The 16,725-nt window shown below is 56.4% G+C and overlaps 1 protein-coding gene across 3 annotated transcripts in view; it reads right to left on the bottom strand.

Moving 5' to 3' along the window:
- PRDM11 (PR/SET domain 11) overlaps positions 1 to 16,725 on the bottom strand; it is a 103,188-nt gene that overhangs the window by 19,187 nt on the left and 67,276 nt on the right. For 2 of the 3 annotated variants that reach the window (XM_055141698.1, XM_055141697.1), the window contains exon 5: positions 11,047 to 11,114. In XM_055141698.1, coding sequence (XP_054997673.1) covers positions 11,047 to 11,114 — 68 coding nt within the window. Of the gene's footprint in view, positions 1 to 2,555; positions 4,888 to 7,459; positions 7,882 to 11,046; positions 11,115 to 16,725 lie in introns of those variants that run through there. The other variant, XM_055141699.1, reaches the window with a different exon arrangement.

Raw genomic sequence — 16,725 nt, 5'->3', positions numbered from 1 at the left:
ACTCAGCCTGGAAGAAGCTATGACCTGACAAAGGGGATCATGTAACTGCAGAGACCAATCTCTCATGGCCAGAGGAGGGCAGAGACGCTGCCTTCCCACCCAAGTAGGAATGAGGGTAGGAGAGTGGACTCTTGGTTTGGCAAGTCAGTGGCCCCTGGGTGAGCAGTCATGAGCTCCAGCCTGTGATGTGCACTGGGCCAGCTTGATGATATCTGGATACCCAAGATCTTAGCCTCCAGATAGTTGTGTTTTTCATGTTAGTGCCCCAGCATGAGTCCCTGTCTCTCTGTGCCAGGAAGACAATGGGTGAGTACCAGGACCACCAGTCAATACATTCACTGTATCACTGTATCACTGACATCCTGTTGCTCATCGATTCGTTCGAGCGGGCACCAGTAATGTCTGCATTGTGATATTTGTTGTTACTGCTTTTGGCATATCGAATACGCAACGGGTAGCTTGCCAGGCACTGCCGTGCGGGCGAGATACTCTGGGTAGCTTGCCAGGCTCTCCAAGAGGGGCGGAGGAATTAAACCTGGGTCGGTCACATGCAAGGCAAACGCCCTACCCACTGTGCTATCGCTCTAGCCCGTCAATACATTATGAATCAGTAACTTCGTGGGGAGGGAAAGGAGAACGCCCGTCCAGAGAAGTCTTCCCAAACAACTAATCCCCTTCAACTCTCCCAAGATAGGAGCTCACCTTTTCTTAGGAAAGTGTGAAGTATTTTCCCAGTCCCCAATGCAGTGACACTCTGGGACCTAACTTCTAAACTGATCACTTTGTGGTCAGAACAACAGAACGGAAGTAAAGCCAACCTTCCCCACTCCCACACAGACTGTCAACGTCCCTTCATTTCTAAAGCACCACTTGAGAGAGAGCACAAGGGAAGCGAGAGAGCAGATCTTGCTGTTGAAAATTTTTGTTTCTAAACAACCATCAAGCCCTAAACACTGGATGGCTTTCCCCTGGCACGCAACTTCAAGAGAAAAGGACAGATGCAGAACATAAAGCCATTAGGGATTTCTGTGAATGAATTTTGAGAGGTCAACAGACCTTACTCAAGACTCGTCAACTTCCCTCCCCACCTCCTGGAGTTTTCCTACTCGAGCAGAATTGATGTTTAGCAGGAGGACCCCAAAGTTTAGTGTTGATCACAAAGTACCTTCATACATAGATCAAAATATGTTCAGCATTGGTTATATCCTTTTGTCTTTAAAACTGGGTTTTGAGGTAAGGACATAGAAAGGGGGACTCTCCAAGAAACTCTTCTGGCCCTGAGGGGTCCACACTGGGTGATTTTTTTTTTCAAGGAAAGCTAAATGAAGTCAGTTAAATCCCCACACTAAGTCCCTTGAATTAAGTCCCCCTGTATTAAATACTGTGCAAGAATGACGAATGGCTCAACGCATTCCTAGGAACCTCTGTCCCCACACGACACACCCTTCATGTCCTGCACCAAAGTGGCAGGTGAGTGCATGAGTCTTCTGTGGAACAGGAAGGTCCCAGGAAGTGACACCCCTCTCTGTTGGTTGAGTTTCCGGCATGCAATCTCCCCATTGGAGGAAAAAAAATACCTAAAGTGTAAAAGCGGGAGGGAAAACCTGTCACAGTCTGCTATCCAAGCTTGAACTCATTCAGTGGCATGGGGTGACTAGATGGAACCTCCACGGATGAGAAATGAGAATTGTTTTCACTCCAGACTCCCAGCTAACTCTGGACCTTGGCTATATTAGCACAGAGAGGTTTTTCCTTCCTCACTTCTGGGGCTTTAGACAGGACACCCCAGTTTCTAACTGGCTCAGGAAGTAACTATCATGACAGTCCCAGGACATCCCACCTTGTCAGCACAGACAGACCAAGGCAAGAGCACGGATGCCCTCTGCTGCTATGTCTCCACTGGAGAGCGAGTTGCATGGGCTGTGGAGGTGAAGAGGGAAGAGATGGCAGGGTGTAAGAGGGAGGGGGCATGGGGGTCTGTAGCCACCAGTTGGCACAAAAGCTTTCTTTGAATCTTTGGCATGATGATGGCCTCAAGGAACATATCGCTCCCCTACATTTGCCTCCACTGTTTTCCGTTCCCCCTGAGGCCTGGAAAAAGAAATGGAGATCCTTTCCATGTGGACAGACCTCTTCCTCTCGGGGTTCCCTTCACTTCGAACTTGACCCCTTGGCTCCCAGGCCCTGAGGGCTGACAGCAGTGCCAGCTGAGGGCGTAGACCGCAGCAGAAGTGACGTGGATCTAGGTTCTAGACACAGCTCCGAGTCTGGGTTTTGCTGTTTGGCTTTTCGTTTGCTGGGATTTTTGTTTTTTGGTCAAGAACAGCAAAAGAAGACCCAGAACTTGCAACTTCCCAAAAGGAGAGAGACAAGCTGGAATCTTCCAGAAAGGGCCTGGCTCCCTAGTGAGGGTATGAGAGGTGGCCTACCTGGGACAGCCTATACCTGAGACTGAAGAGATCCCTCCTGGGAGCCTAGGGAAGTGTTTCCTGTCTGTGAGGAATCTCTGGGCTAGGAAGGTGGGGCCTTGTCGGGACACAAGAGCTCCAGATAACAGTGGAGATTTGTGCCTCAGGAGGATCCCTGAGGGAAACTAACAGACAGGCACCCCAGATCCTTTTGGAATCTTCTGCCAGGGAATTTTTTTCTTTCCAGGACACTAAATTTGGAGGACTACCAGATACAATGCATTCGGCAACATCGATCTCACTTTTGACATGCAGAGAAATCACCCCAGCCCCTTTCCTGCCCTCGGAGGCCTCACCCCGTGTTTGACGGCCAGCATGATGGGGACAAGTGCCCCTCTTGTCAACAAGCTTTTTCTCGGCCATCTAACCCCTGATTTGGGGGGTCTGGAGGTTTCCATGGGCAGCGAAGAATGAGAAGACACACCAAAGAAAGATCCTGGAGACTGGGGGTGTTCCAAGTGTGAGATCAATTTTTTTTTATTGCCATCGGAACAAAAATACTGGGGAAGGCAATTTGTTTCCGGCATCAGCGGGCAGGGCAGTGCCAGGCAATAATCAAGCCACCAGGCTGTTGGGCAGCAAGGGCTTGGTTTAGGGGAGCAGGAGCCCCCGAAGAACCACAGAATGCGGGGGGCCAGGCGCAAGGGCATTGTGGCTGCCCTCTGTCCTTCCTACACGGGACAAAGCCTAGGGTGGGCTCCAAAGCAGCCTTCAGGGACGATCCCCTGGGCAGGTGGTTTGGTGCGGGGACACTCAGGGGCAGGTGGCATCTGAGGGTGGGGAAAGAGTTTCGATTGGGGCTAGCTTCAGTTCAGGAGCAAAGAGGACCAGGAGCTGCTCCCACATCTGTGCGAAGCTTGCCTCGGCCGCCTGCCTCTCAGAAGCCAGCTCTCCCTGAGCTCTCGACCCCTACGGAAGCCAGAGGCGTGGCGAGGAACGCATTCACAGCCCAAGCAAGCAGAGGCGAGGCATGCTGGCACCTGGGAGAGAACAGGAGCCCCGCTGGGGTCTGGGTTCCTTTCAAAGCCAGGGCTGGAGGGGCGACTGTCCCTCGATACTGCTGCCTGCCACTCAGAGGAGACATACCACAGCCAGTTCCCACCCTCCACCCCTCGACCCTGCTCCCAGCTGGCCCTGAGGGGTTGCTGCAAAGCTGCCAGCCTGGCCTTGACCAGCAGCTGTCACTCTAGGAAATGCAGATGACAATGGCAGAGTGATGAGAACAGTACTCGGCCTGGCTGCTGCTCCGCTGTCCCGAGCACCCTGACAGGAGCACCCGAGCACGTGGGGCAGAGCAGAAGGCTCTCACTACGAACACCCGGTGGTCTTCTTCCACGGGCCGCACGCTTCTCCTCCCCCGCACCAAAGGCAAGCATGGTAGCTGAGCACACGCACGCGGGAAGCGCAAGTGCAGGGCCAGGGACGCCACCCCACGGGGGCTCCGAGCCCTGCCAGGGCTGCACCCGCCCGTCCTCGGGCCTGGCCTTCCAAGCAGGGCAAGCAGGCCCAGGGCCTGACGCAGCAGCCCGGGGGAGTACAGAAAACAGGCTTCCTTTCCCAGGTGCCCCACTCTTGCGACTTCCAGACCCCCGTGCCGGGCCTGCTGCCCAGAGGTGCAGACCAAGAGAAGGCTGACCCCACAGGCCGAGCAAGCAGGAAGCGGTGCAATTTTCCTGCCTCTCAAGCAGCTGCTGAAGATGAAGAAGGGCAGCTGGGGGTCTGTCTTGATGGAGCACTGGGCGGGGAGCCATCAAGCCCCCAGCTCTCCCACAGGGATCCTGGATCCCAGAGGTGACCCGGTCTCCAGGCCAGAGACCCTTCCTCGGTTTCTTCTCCAGTATCAACGCGTAGGCTCAGCAGTGGAGCTTTCTCTTCCGAGACCTGGTAGTCCGCGTGGGGGTTGGTACCGGGGGGGTCAGGGGCGAGTCTGCTGGTGGGGCCTCGGCCTGCGGTGCAGAGCTCACGGGGACAGCGCTGGCGGCCCCCAGCTGGGCGGCCCGCAGGCTGTCCCGGATCTCCGTCAGGGTCTGGCTCATCTGGCCCATGTGGCTGCTCAGCTCGGCCACGGCCCGGCCCACGGCGTGCATGCTGTCGGCCACGTCCCGGTGCACGGCCACCAGCTCCCGGCAGAACTGCTGGAACGCCTCCGTCTGCTGCGCGTGGATCTGGAGGAGCTGCCAGTCGAGGCTCGGGCCTGGTGGGTTGGGGTGCGGCCGAGGGGTCCTGCACGAGGCCTGGGTCTGGGGCAGCGGCCGGGGCAGGGCCTCAGGCTTGGGGCCCACCATCTCGGACTGGTCGGAGGAGGAGGAGGAGCGGAGCAGGGTGGACCGGGCCAGGCGGGCCTCTTCCTCTGGTGACCGCAGCAGGGGTACCCGCAGAGGCGGTCTCGAGGGCCCGGGGGTCTCCTCATCTTCGTCATCTTCGGGGATAGAAACAAAGAAGAGCATGTGATTACAACAAGGAGAAAGGGGGTAGCCCTGGGCTTGGGCCCAGATCACCTCAATATCCCCCTGCTGCCCTGACACCCCCAGCCCCGTTTGGCACACGCCCACTCCCCACCCCTCACGGAGACATGGCTAGTCCCCGGAGTCCAGGTGGCCTTGTGGGGAGCAGGGTGTGGGCAGGACCCGGGCTTCTTTCTTTCCATAGGAGCAGCAGCACTCTAGGAGGGCAGCCCAGAGGTCCTGCTCGTCCTCTCCTTGGACTCAGTCACTGCAAAGCAAACATCACTGCCTCTCTCCCTACATACCTGAGCACCTGCCCACCTCGGAGGGCTGTGAGGACCATAAACAGGTGAGACATGGAGGCCCCGGGGCTGAAATAAAGAGGCACCAGGACACCACCCCGGTTCCCAGGCGCCAGGAGGCAGCTTCTGAGTAGCTCGGGGGCCACCTGGTGGCCGGGCTGGAATCTGTAACTTTAATAAGTTGGGGCAGGAGGCTGGCAACAGGCGGGACCTGGGAGGCTACAAGGGGCCCCAGCTGCTGAAGGACAGGCCAGTGGGGGACAGGGCAAGAGCGCCTTGGCCCCCTGCCTGAGCAGCCAGGAGCCCGTGGACCCGGCCCAGACGGACGCCTCAGGCCCATCACAGGATTCAGCACCCACACAGTGGGTCAGCTCGAGGGCGACGCAGGCCAGGGAGCCGTTAGTGGGCAGGCTGGGGAAATAAAGGCACAGGCTGCCCTCCTGGCCTGTAGCTGAGGCGGTGCTGTTCACCCACCTCGAGCAGTGAGCGGGGAAAGACTGGCTACATGCGGGCTGCATCGAGGCAGTGTCCCCAACTCAGGCTTCCTTTGGGGTTCCCCAGCCATGTGACTCACCTCTCTCACCGCTCTTCCTAGTTAGGGAAAGGGGGCTGCCTGGAGGGGGTCCCGGGTAAACTCGTCTCCTTCCGTCCGGGGGAGACGGAGAGGGTGTGAGCAGCGCAGGAAGTAGGGAGTATCTCGGGGTTCTTATTCCTAACTGGATGGAATCCCTCTGAGATGTCGCATGGCTGCTCAGGAGGCTGGAAGACCTGGGGGTTCGAGTCCCGGTACCGCCTGAGCTCGGGGGCCACCTCTGTATCTAGACTGTATCTCTGTGACTTTCTTGGATGAGAAAGCCAGGTGAGAAACCCCCCCTCCCCAATTCTCCCGAGTCCTGAGAACCTGACGGGCCACCTGTCAGGAGCCTCAGCCAAGCGGGGAACAAGCAGCACCCTGGCTTGCGAGGCCCGGGGCTCCCTGGGCCCGTGTGTGTGCACAGAGCTGAAGTGGGTGCAGTCCAGCACGTGAGCCCTGCGCCCCGTCTTGGGGGGGAACTCTGGGCTCAGCCAGCCGGCTCGCCTGCTTCCAAGTCCATCCCAGACACAGGGAGTAGCTGGGGAGGAGGGGTGCAGGGGGACAACAGGATGGAGGGGGAGGAGGGACCAGTGCGGACAGAGAGAGGGGCTGGGAGCGCCTCGCGGGATGGGGGTGGGGGACAGAAAGGGGGAGAGCAGGGCCACCCAGAGTGGGAGCGGGCGAATCCCACAGGAACGAGGCGCTGGGAGGCGCAGCCCGCGAGCGGCGCAGATGGGCTCCTCCTCGGTGGGGCCCGGGCCTGCAGACTTGGCTGGCGGCCGGCCGGCCCCTCCCCCGCTGCCCCGGGCTTCCCTGGCTTCTCTCGGTTCCTGGAACGTGCCAAGCGCCTTCCTGATGCGGGCCCTGTACATGCTGTTCTCCAGCCTGCCGCTCCCCGCCCCCGCCCTCCGCAGCTCCACGCCACCACCGGCTCGCTTAACTCTTACCCTTCCCTCGCCTGGCTGTCATCTCTGCACGCGTCCCTCCATCAGGGACAGTGATGCTCCAGAATCACAGGTCCTCCCCAAACCCCCACAGCCCCTCCCCTGCCAGAGTCCCCCAGCAGGGGAGCCAGGGGGGCATCTGCTTCAAAGTTCCAGGGACTGGGGCTGGAGCGATAGCACAGCGGGTAGGGCGTTTGCCTTGCACTCGACCAACCCGGGTTCAATTCCCAGCATCCCATAGGGTCCCCTGAGCACCGCCAGGGATAATTCCTGAGTGCAGAGCCAGGAGTCACCCCTGTGCATTGCCGGGTGTGACCCAAAAAGCAAAAAAAAAAAAAAAAAAGTTCCAGGGACTTCCAGGCTGTAGAAGCACAGACGAGCGTGGACCCTGTGTGCCGCCCCGCTGCACCCCACGCACTCGGCCCTGCCGTCTGGACCCAAGACACGCCTTCATGCCATCAAGGGTCCCACACAGCAACCGACGGGCAGGCGAGCTATTCCCACCTGTCCAGAGAGTTCCTGACAGGGCGTAGCGGCTGGGCTAGGTCCTCCCAGTGGCTCGGGGGGGGGGGGGGGCCCCATGGGGGGAGTGTCCAGGGGATGTTTTAGGATGGAGGGAGGGAAAGGAACTGGGAGAAAACAAATGGGAGAAAGAAGACATGGGGGTGACAGAGAGGGACAGATGGGGGGGGAGTGGGTGAAGGGGGTGTCGTCGGGCGGTACTCACAGCTGGTGGAAGGGCTGTCCGTGCCGTCCACTTCCGCCCGGGGGAAGCCACGCCCGGACGTGGCTGTGAGCAGTGCAGACTCGATGGCCCTCTCGTGGGCGGTGAGCATGATGGCAGGGGCGCGGCCGCCGGCCCCGGGGCCCGAAAGAGACTGCTGCATGAAGGCCAGCTTGTCCTTGGTCCTCCGCTTCATGTCATCCCATCTGTGCTTAATGTCCTTGACGGAGCGGGGCACCTGGCTGACGGAGGTGATTTTCCGAGCTATGCCTTCCCAAATCTGGTCCCTGTCCGCGTGGGACAGCCGCATGGTCTCCCTCCCAAAGAGAACCGCTTCGTGGCGGGTCACCTCCGTGACCAGAATGTCCAGCTCCTCCTTGGAGAACTTGGGCTTCCTCTTACGCTCGGCCAGGGGCGCCACGGTCCTTGGGTTGAATATCCCACAAAGCACAATGGGGTAAAGGACGTCAGAGCCGCCGGGCCTCCTCCGGCCTCATCGCCAGCCCCCAGCTGGGGAGCCAGGAGGCCCAGGGGCGCCCTCACTCGCTCGCTCACTACCACCACCACCACCGCACCCACCTCCGATCACGGGAAGGGACTCTTCCGCTACATCACAGGGTGGCGGGAAGAGGAGGGAGTGCGGGACGCGGGCACCTTCCCGCCAGCCCTCACATCTCACCAGCTGGAAACCCCTCCGGGCCAGTGGGAGTGACCACTGCGGCCACCTCACATGACAACAAGGAAGGAAAAATGAAGTACAAGAGTGCTGACACTCCACACGGGAGGGGCCACAAGGAAGATGCTCAGTGGCTCACGGCGCCCGCACAGCAAGGGCCAGGCCTTGACACCGAGCCCCGCGCACCAGGGCGCTGGTTTGGGTGGGACCCTAGAGAGCTAAGGCCCTGGAGATGCTCAGGGTGGAGGAAGCACCCAGGGCCAGCGTGAGGTCCACCGCAGGGAAGGAGGATCCTGCCCGCCCCGGGGGGTCCCAGGGTGGAAAGAAAGCCTAGATGGGAACAGAGAATGCTCCTGATGCGGTCAGGGGTTGGCATCATCTCTCGAAAGTCTGAGTTACACTTTCAGATAGGGATGGACCCAGGGACACGAGTGACCTGCCCGCCCCGGGGGGTCCCAGGGTGGAAAGAAAGCCTAGATGGGAACAGAGAATGCTCCTGATGGGGTCAGGGGTTGGCATCATCTCTCGGAAGTCTGAGTTACACTTTCAGATAGGGATGGACCCAGGGACACGAGTGACCATGGCCCTCACCCCGCAGTGGGGGGGAGGGGTGACACAGAAAGCGTTTGCCCTGGGCTGCACCCTGCCCCTTTCTAGTCCCATGTGCCACCTCTGGCTCTTGGGCGGCTGCGGGGGGGATGTGCTGCCCCCAGAGGGAGGCTGGGGTGATGGTGCCTTCCCTGCAGAGCCGCCGGGTACCACGGCCTGAGCTCTGTGTCTCACTTTCTCCACTTCGGGGGCCCTGGCTGAAACCCAGGCCATGCCCCAGCCATCACTTGAAGAAAATGCCCCAGTCCACTCAGTCAGCCCAAGGCCCGCAGCTCTGGCTGTGCCTGATGAAAGCCGGGTGTTCAGGAGGCAGGGGGGCTCTGTGCCCGCCCAGCTACCACCCCAGGGCCATCTCCACAGCCCCCGCCCCCCTCCACACAGCGAGTCTTAGATGGCTCCCCTACCAGCCGGGATCAAAGCGGACCCAGGGGCCAGGAAGATGAGGGCAGCCAAGCTCAGCACCCACCTGCAGAGCGGCCCCTGCCAGGCCCTCGAGCACTGGGACGGAGAAGCCCAGCTGGGGAGGCTGAGATTTTTTTTTTTTTTTTTTTTTTTTGCTTTTTGGGTCACACCCAGAATGCTCAGGGGTTATTCCTGGCTTTGCACTCAGGAATTACTCCTGGCAGTGCTTGGGGGACCATATGGGATGCCGGGGATCAAACCCGGGTCGGCCGCGTGCAAGGCAAATGCCCTACCCGCTGTGCTATCACTCCGGCCCCGAGGCTGAGATGTTTTAAGTCCTGCCTCTGCCGCCGTTGGCTGACTCAGAGCAAGCCCCTGTGCCATGCTGCTGGGCCCAGTACCCCTCCCCCACCCACCTTCCGCCCCTCCCCCACAGCAGCATGGAGGTGACACAGTACTGGGAGCAGCAGGGCCAACCCCTGCGGAGAGCTTCCAAACTGCCATCACCTGGGCCCCAGCCCAGCCCAGCCCTGACCGTGGGCGCCTGATGACCCCGCCATGAGTGCTGAGGAGAAGCCTCTTTCCTCCGGGCTAGGGGGAAGCCTGGGCCCCCCAGCTGAAAGCTGAGACGGAGTGCAAGGGCGGACCAGAACCAGCTGTGCAGGCTGCAGAGATCCGAGCCAGCCCCGGCCTGCACACGCACGCACACTCCTGCCCCCCCGCCCCCCGCCCCGAGTCAGGTGGGAGCTGCCACTCAGCTGTCCCCACCACTCATTTGGATCACATGGTCCCTCCGTGGCCTCGCTTTGCACGGGCCCTCAGCAGCACCTCACTTGGGTCCCCTTTCCAGCACCCCATTAGCAGCAGCCCCCGCTGTGACCAGAAGGGGAGTGCCAGAGGGTGCTGGCATCATTGCCAAGTGTGATTGGAGGCTCCTGGAACCCCTTTCTGGCAATAATGGGCCAGACTCGTGTGCAGGGCCTGGGGGAGCAGAGTTTGGGACCACCCCCGCATCTGCACCTGCTCGTGGCTCTGAGACCAGCTGTCCCCAAGCACTCTAGAGAGGACGGGCCTGCCTGGTGGGTGCTCGGGGGCCATGTGGAGGCCGCATCATGCTCTTCCCTGCCGCAGCCCCACACCCCTGCATCATCCTAGAAAGCCTCAAGGTTTAAAGACGGCATGTGCCCTGCTCCCCCTCCAGGCCCCAGCTCCCCTGCGCCTGCCCCCCAAGGTCATGGCTCTCAGACGTGGCAGGAGCCCCAGTGCACAGGCCGCATGGACCCCTGGGTGCAGCCCTCCCTGTTCTCCCTTCCCTCCCAACCCTGCTCCAATCCCCAACCCTGGGACTTCGGGATTCCGGGGGTCCAGTAAGGAGACCCCAAGGCCAATGGGACCTTCCCCACAGACACACTGGCCCATGGGCAGTAGAGCACCGGGACACGGGGGCCAGTACCCCACTCACTCCGGCTGACCCTGAGGCCTGGGATGGGGACATCACCTGTGAGTCAACTCAAGCCTGGGTCACAAGCACCGACGGGAACAGCCTGGGACGGCTGGGAGCTTGTTTTAGGGGCATTTCAAAGACAGCCCTGAGCAGGACACATCCCCCGCCCCCACCACAGCAGGAGCCCGGCCAGGGGGGTCACTCTCTGGGCTGAAAGATGCCCGTCCCATGTAGGGACACTACCAGGAGCCTGGCTTTCTAGCCACACTGACCAGCATGAAATCTCAAGGGGCCCCCAGAACCACAAGCCTGGCCACAGGCCACCTCCAGAGCCCCCGTGAGGGAAGCCTGGGGGAGCCCCCAGAGGAAAACATCAGCAAAGCCCTCATGAGCCCCCTCCCCAGCGGCCTCCCCCGCCCCTGCTGGCAGGTAACCGGAAGTACAGAGAGTGGGACTCACCTCATCCAGTTGGCTTTCGTCTCGTCGGACCCGTCTATGGATTTGTAGCGGTTGTTCTTGTCCACAATCTGGAAGACAGAGCTCACGTCTACAATGGGCCACCCTTAGTGGGGGCGCTTATGTCTCCCAGGTTCCTGGGCCAGGCCAGAGGGCACAGATCTCAGGACCCACTGCTGTGGGACAGGAAGTGACATCACCCCCTGCCCCCCACCTTCCCCATTTTCCAAGGGTCCTCCGCAGCAAAGTGAACCCCTCCAGCGTCTGGGTTCTGCGGGCCTGCCCCACTATAGGGCATGTATGGCATGATCAGAGAAGACAGCTCTCTGCACCCCCAAATGCTGAAGCACCTCAGGGTTCAGGTGGGGCCCCTTTCTCTATGGGAAAATGCTGAGATTCCATCACCGTCCTGCATCAGGGCTCAGCCGGGTACAAAAGGTGGGGCAGAGTAAATGTGGTTTTCTCTGAGTGCTTCTGAAGCTACCCAAAACAGTGCTCACAGGCTCATAAGCAACCAACGGTGGATCTCACATTATTCTCTTCTGACTCACTCATCTGCACTAACATTTTTCTGGTTTGGGGGCAATGCCTGGCAGTGCTCAGAGCTGCTGACTCCTGGCTCTGTGCTCAGGAACTACACCTAGTGGGGTTTGGGGGACCATAAGGGATGCCACGGTCAAACCCAGGTCTGCCGCATGCAAGGCAAGTACCCTCCCCACTGAACTATCCCTCCTGCCCATCTACTCTTTTTGTTGTTGTTGTTTTATGGGTCACACCTGGCAATGCACAGGGGTTACTCCTGGCTCTGCACTCAGGAATCACCCCTGGTGGTGCTCAGGGGACCATATGGGATGCTGGGAATCGAACCCGGATCGGCCGCATGCAAGGCAAACGCCCTACCCTCTATACTATTGCTCCAGCCCCATCCTGCCCATCTACTCTTGATTTTCTATTTCATTGTGTAATTTTTGAAGCGAAGATCAACCTTTTAAAATTTTATTTTAATTTTGTGTTATTTGGTGGGGATAAATCTCTTTTTTCAGTTCTGCAGAATTTTCAGCAATAACGCCCTATGTCTTTATGTCCAGTTTCTCAGTCTCTTCCTAGAGAATTTCAATGAAACAGGCTGAGGAGTAGCTCTACCTATTCCCCACATCTTCTCTCCCTTTCTTATTTCTGTCCATCTTTCTGGACAGTGCTCTGGGAAACTTTCTCAGAACTCTCTTCCAATTCACCAGTTCTCTCTGACAGTGTGTGGTCCCAAGTATATAATACCCAATATTTCCTTCTATTTCTAATATGTACTTCTTATTTATACCTTTAAACTTTTTATTTTAGGGACCATTGTTTACAGTGCAATGAAATGTAAAAAATAAAATAAATTTGCATTCCCATAATTTTAAGTTCGTTTTCACACCAATCTTTTTGTTTTATAATATTCCTTTTTTCCTTTCTTGGTTTTGGGGCCACATCTGGCAATGCTCACGGGTTACTACTGGTGGTGCTCAGGGGATCATATGGGATGCCAGGGAACAAACCCAGGTTGGCTGCATGCAAGGCAAACACCCTACCCACTGTATTTTTGCTCCAGCTCCTATAATATTCTGTTCTGTCTCTTCCCTTCCCTAAGAGCTGTACTAAAATGTAACGGTCATGTAAGGTACCATTTGGTTCGTTTTGACAAGGGTCTGTATCTGACACAATCAAGATACAAGCATGAGCCTCACTGTCAAGACCGTCCCAGTGTCTCCTTATCCACAGGAATCTGGGTCGGAATCCAGTGCTTAGCTATTACAAAGCTGATGGGGGAATTCACGTACAAATCTTTGTCTAGACACACACACTTTACTTTCTCGGGCAATCAGTAGAATGGCTCAGGAGAATGGCTTAGTAGAATGGCTTGGTCACATAGTAAATATCTGTGTTACTTAAGAAAATACTGTTTTCCAGAAGAGCTCCTTCACCTTCCACGCCTTGCAGCATGGGAATTCTGACTGGTCAAACCCCTGCTGGGACTGACTCTTCCCTTACAGCCATTTTAGCACGAAACCAGAACCTCCTCACTGAGTTTTAACTGTGTGCTTTTCTCTCCCCGGGCTTCTATCAGCCTCACGTCTTCTTTGGTGGTGTGTCTGCTAAAATCTTTTATGTCTATATACAGGATCTGAGTTTTTTGCCATACATATATGACTTACACATACTTCCTCCTAGTTTGTGACTTGTTTATTCTCTTAAGGAGGTCTTTCCAAGAGCAAAGGTTTAAATTTGAAAAGCAATAACTCACTTAAGAAATGATCTTCTGGGGCCAGAAAGATAGTACAGTGGGTAGGGCATTTCCTTATACACGACCCACCTGGGTTTTACTCTCCAGCATCCCATATGGTCCCTACAGCACCACCAGGAATAACCCCTGAGTGCAGAACCAGGAGTAACCCCTGAGCAATCCCGGGTGTGGCCCAATCTCCGCGCTCCCTCCCCCACCAAAAAAAGAAATAATACCCTTCTCTTTATTACTTTGAGATTCTATATTGGTTGATTGGATCATCTATCACTTTACACCTGGATGTAACGACATTCCTAACTACCTATAAGAATAGAATATATACCTCGGCCTCTCTCCGCTAAGTCCTGGACAACAGCAGAAGGGCCAGATGTCCACCTCCTGAAAACTTCTTCAAGAGACAGTGATATAGTTCCCACTCTGCTGCCTGGAATACAGATGTGACGGCTGGAGCTCTAGCTACTGGCTTTTAATTATGAGGATAATCCTAGCATGGAGATAGCACTGGGAAGAACTGAAACTGGGTTTCTTTAGAACTAGGTGAAGCAGCAGCATTTCATAAGAGAAGACCTACACCCTGCCTCATTTCAGCCATTTGGGCTACTTCCATTTTGAACCTGTCAGTCCAACATACTCCAGATATGGACCTAAGCAGGTATTTTAAATTCATTTTCTGAATACTTTATTATTTTTCCTTTAATTGGAGCAGTATCGTTTGTCATCATCTTTTAAGGCACACACGAAGAAGGAATTGTTTTGTGTCCCACCTGGAGGTGATCAGGGCTTACTCTTGGCTCTCTGCTCAGGAATCAGTCTTGGGGGTACTGAGAGGGGCGCATATGTGGTACTGGCTTCATGTAAGAGAAGCGCGCTACTCTGTACTACTTCCCCAGTCTTCAGTCTGCCTTTTAAATATTAATTTTCTATACTATTACATCCTTGGTGGTTTACTCAGATGGTTCATCCTTTTTTTTTTTGGTTTGTTTTTGCTTTTTGGGGCCACGCCTGGTAATGCTCAGGGGATATTCCTGGTTCTGCACTCAGGAGTTACTCCTGGTGATGCTCAGGGGACCATATGGGATGCTGGGAATCAAACCTTGGTCAGCCACGTGCAAGTACAACCTACTTGTTGTACTACTGCCCCGGCCTCTGCTGACTCCTCTTAAGACATTCTTAGTCCTTTCTTCGACCCCCCCCCCCACCCTGCCTCTCTCTGTCTCTGTCTCTCTCCCTCTCTCACATACACACACACAATTTCTCTGTCTCTGTCTCTGTCTCTCTCTCTCGCTCACACACACATATACATGCACACACACAGACACAGACACACACACACACACACACACACACACACACACATACCCCTCTTCCTGACTATGGAGAGGTTGCTTGTGAGTGCTCCCTTAAGAAACAATTTTGAAAAAAGCCTGACTCACTTCAAGCACTCAGAAATCATAAGGAACCAGGCTGCAGACCATCAGCAGGTCCTACACAAACGGCCCATCCACAGTCATCCCACATTTCTCTCCTCTTGCCTCTAACAAAGCCCTAAATGCAGCTGAAGGCCACCTCTGCTCCTACTACACTCCCTTCCTCACTCCTTCCGGCCACGGGTCCCTCCAAGGTTCTCCTAAAGGTGGTGGGGGTCTGCTCATTTTGTTCTGGAAGGATCTCCCCTAAAAACAAGGCACAAAACTACTTTCACAGCTCTGGGAAGCTCAGACACAGAGCCCTGGGGGAAACCTCCTTTGAGACCTTATGGAGGACTTCTCCCTTTTTTGAAAATTTTTTTCTTTCTTTTTTTTTTTGTGGTTGTTTTTGGGCACCCCCAGTGGTGCTCAGGGCTTATTCCTGTCGGGGGCTCAGGGGACCAGGTGCAGTGATGGGAATCAAACCAGGGAGGGTCAGCCGCAACCTATCTCCAGCCCGACTACTTCCTTCTTATATCTTGGGTCTCAGTTCCGCCACCTCCTAGTCCGACACCAGCCTGACCCTGCACCTGTCCCCCACAACAGACCCTCAGGACCTCATCTGAGACGGAATCCCAGGATGTGCTTTGGTGGAAGGGTGTTCCCTTGTGGATTGGGCCATCTGGTGCCTGTCTCCCTTGCTGGGCGGGAGTGAACACAAGCAAAGCATCTGGTCACTCTGTCCAGGACAGCGGCCTGGCCCTCCTGTGGCACAGGCATGGGGCTGGGGGCTTCGGGCTAAGTGAGTGAGTTCTTGGATGAGGACTTAAGTAACAGGCAAGGGAAAGCAAGCATGCTGACTTAAACGTCACTGTACAGGAAACGAGGGGGGGGTATTGGGGGGAGGTACTGAGCAGGAGAGTCGGCAGGGCCTTGTGTGGACTTTACTGAATGGGAGGTTCGATGTGGCCATTACTGGGCCAAGAGTGGGGCTGACCTATGGGCACCGGCTGTGCATGTTGTGAGGCCCTGGGTTTGATCCCTGAAATCACCATTTAAAGAAGGAAAAAAAGATTGCAACCACAATTAAAAATTAAATCACAGGGACCGAAGAGATAGAATGGCAAGTCCAAGAACCAAAAATGAAATTAAATAATGATATCATGAAATGAAGTGATGATACATAAAGATCGGTCAATAAAAATATTTTTTATTGACTGATGAGTCAAGAGGATCACATTTTATAAAGGCAAATGTTCAAAGCTTATGGCTTCCTGTTGTTAGTCTGTGTTTTGTGGCACGTCCAACAGTGCTCAGGGCCTCCCCCTGGCTCTGCGCTCAGGGATCACTGCTTGGTCTGGGTTCCGGGGGTCATAGGCAGTACCAGGGACCCGACCCAATCCAGATCGGCCATGCGCAAGGCAAGCACCCTGCCCGCTGTCCTGTCTCTCTCTGGCCCACTGTTATCTTTTTTTTTTTTTTTTTTTTGCTTTTTGGGTCACACCCGGCGATGCACAGGAGTCACTCCTGGCTCTTGCACTCAGGAATCACTCCTGGCGGTGCTCAGGGGACCATATGGGATGCTGGGATTCGAACCCGGGTCGGCCGCGTGCAAGGCAAACACCCTACCCGTTGTGCTATCACTCCAGCCCCTGGCCCACTGTTATCTTACTCACAAGGGTACCCGAGACCAGTTATCATCCGTGGAGAACCGAAAGAGAGAGGGCCTGCTGGCCTCCCCCACGAATCAGTCAGTGCCTGTCCTGGCCCCTGGAAGTCTTGGCCCAAGCACGATGCTTCCCACCAGTGTAGGGGCCCAGGAGATGGCTCGGCAGCCAGGAACAGAAGTCCCAACCCCCCAACCCTGCCTGTTCCCCCAGCACCGCCTGATGTGGCCTGAGCACTGCCAGGGTGGTCCTAGGGGTCCCCAGCACCCCACATTCTGGGGCCCTTGAACTGAACCGCCTGGTCCAATTGGTTGAGTAGTAGGAG

The sequence above is a fragment of the Sorex araneus genome, chromosome 6 (assembly GCF_027595985.1).
Source record: "Sorex araneus isolate mSorAra2 chromosome 6, mSorAra2.pri, whole genome shotgun sequence".
Classification (NCBI taxonomy): Eukaryota; Metazoa; Chordata; class Mammalia; order Eulipotyphla; family Soricidae; genus Sorex; species Sorex araneus.
Note: the sequence above shows the minus strand (reverse complement) of the source record. Positions and strands in the feature narration are given on the sequence as shown.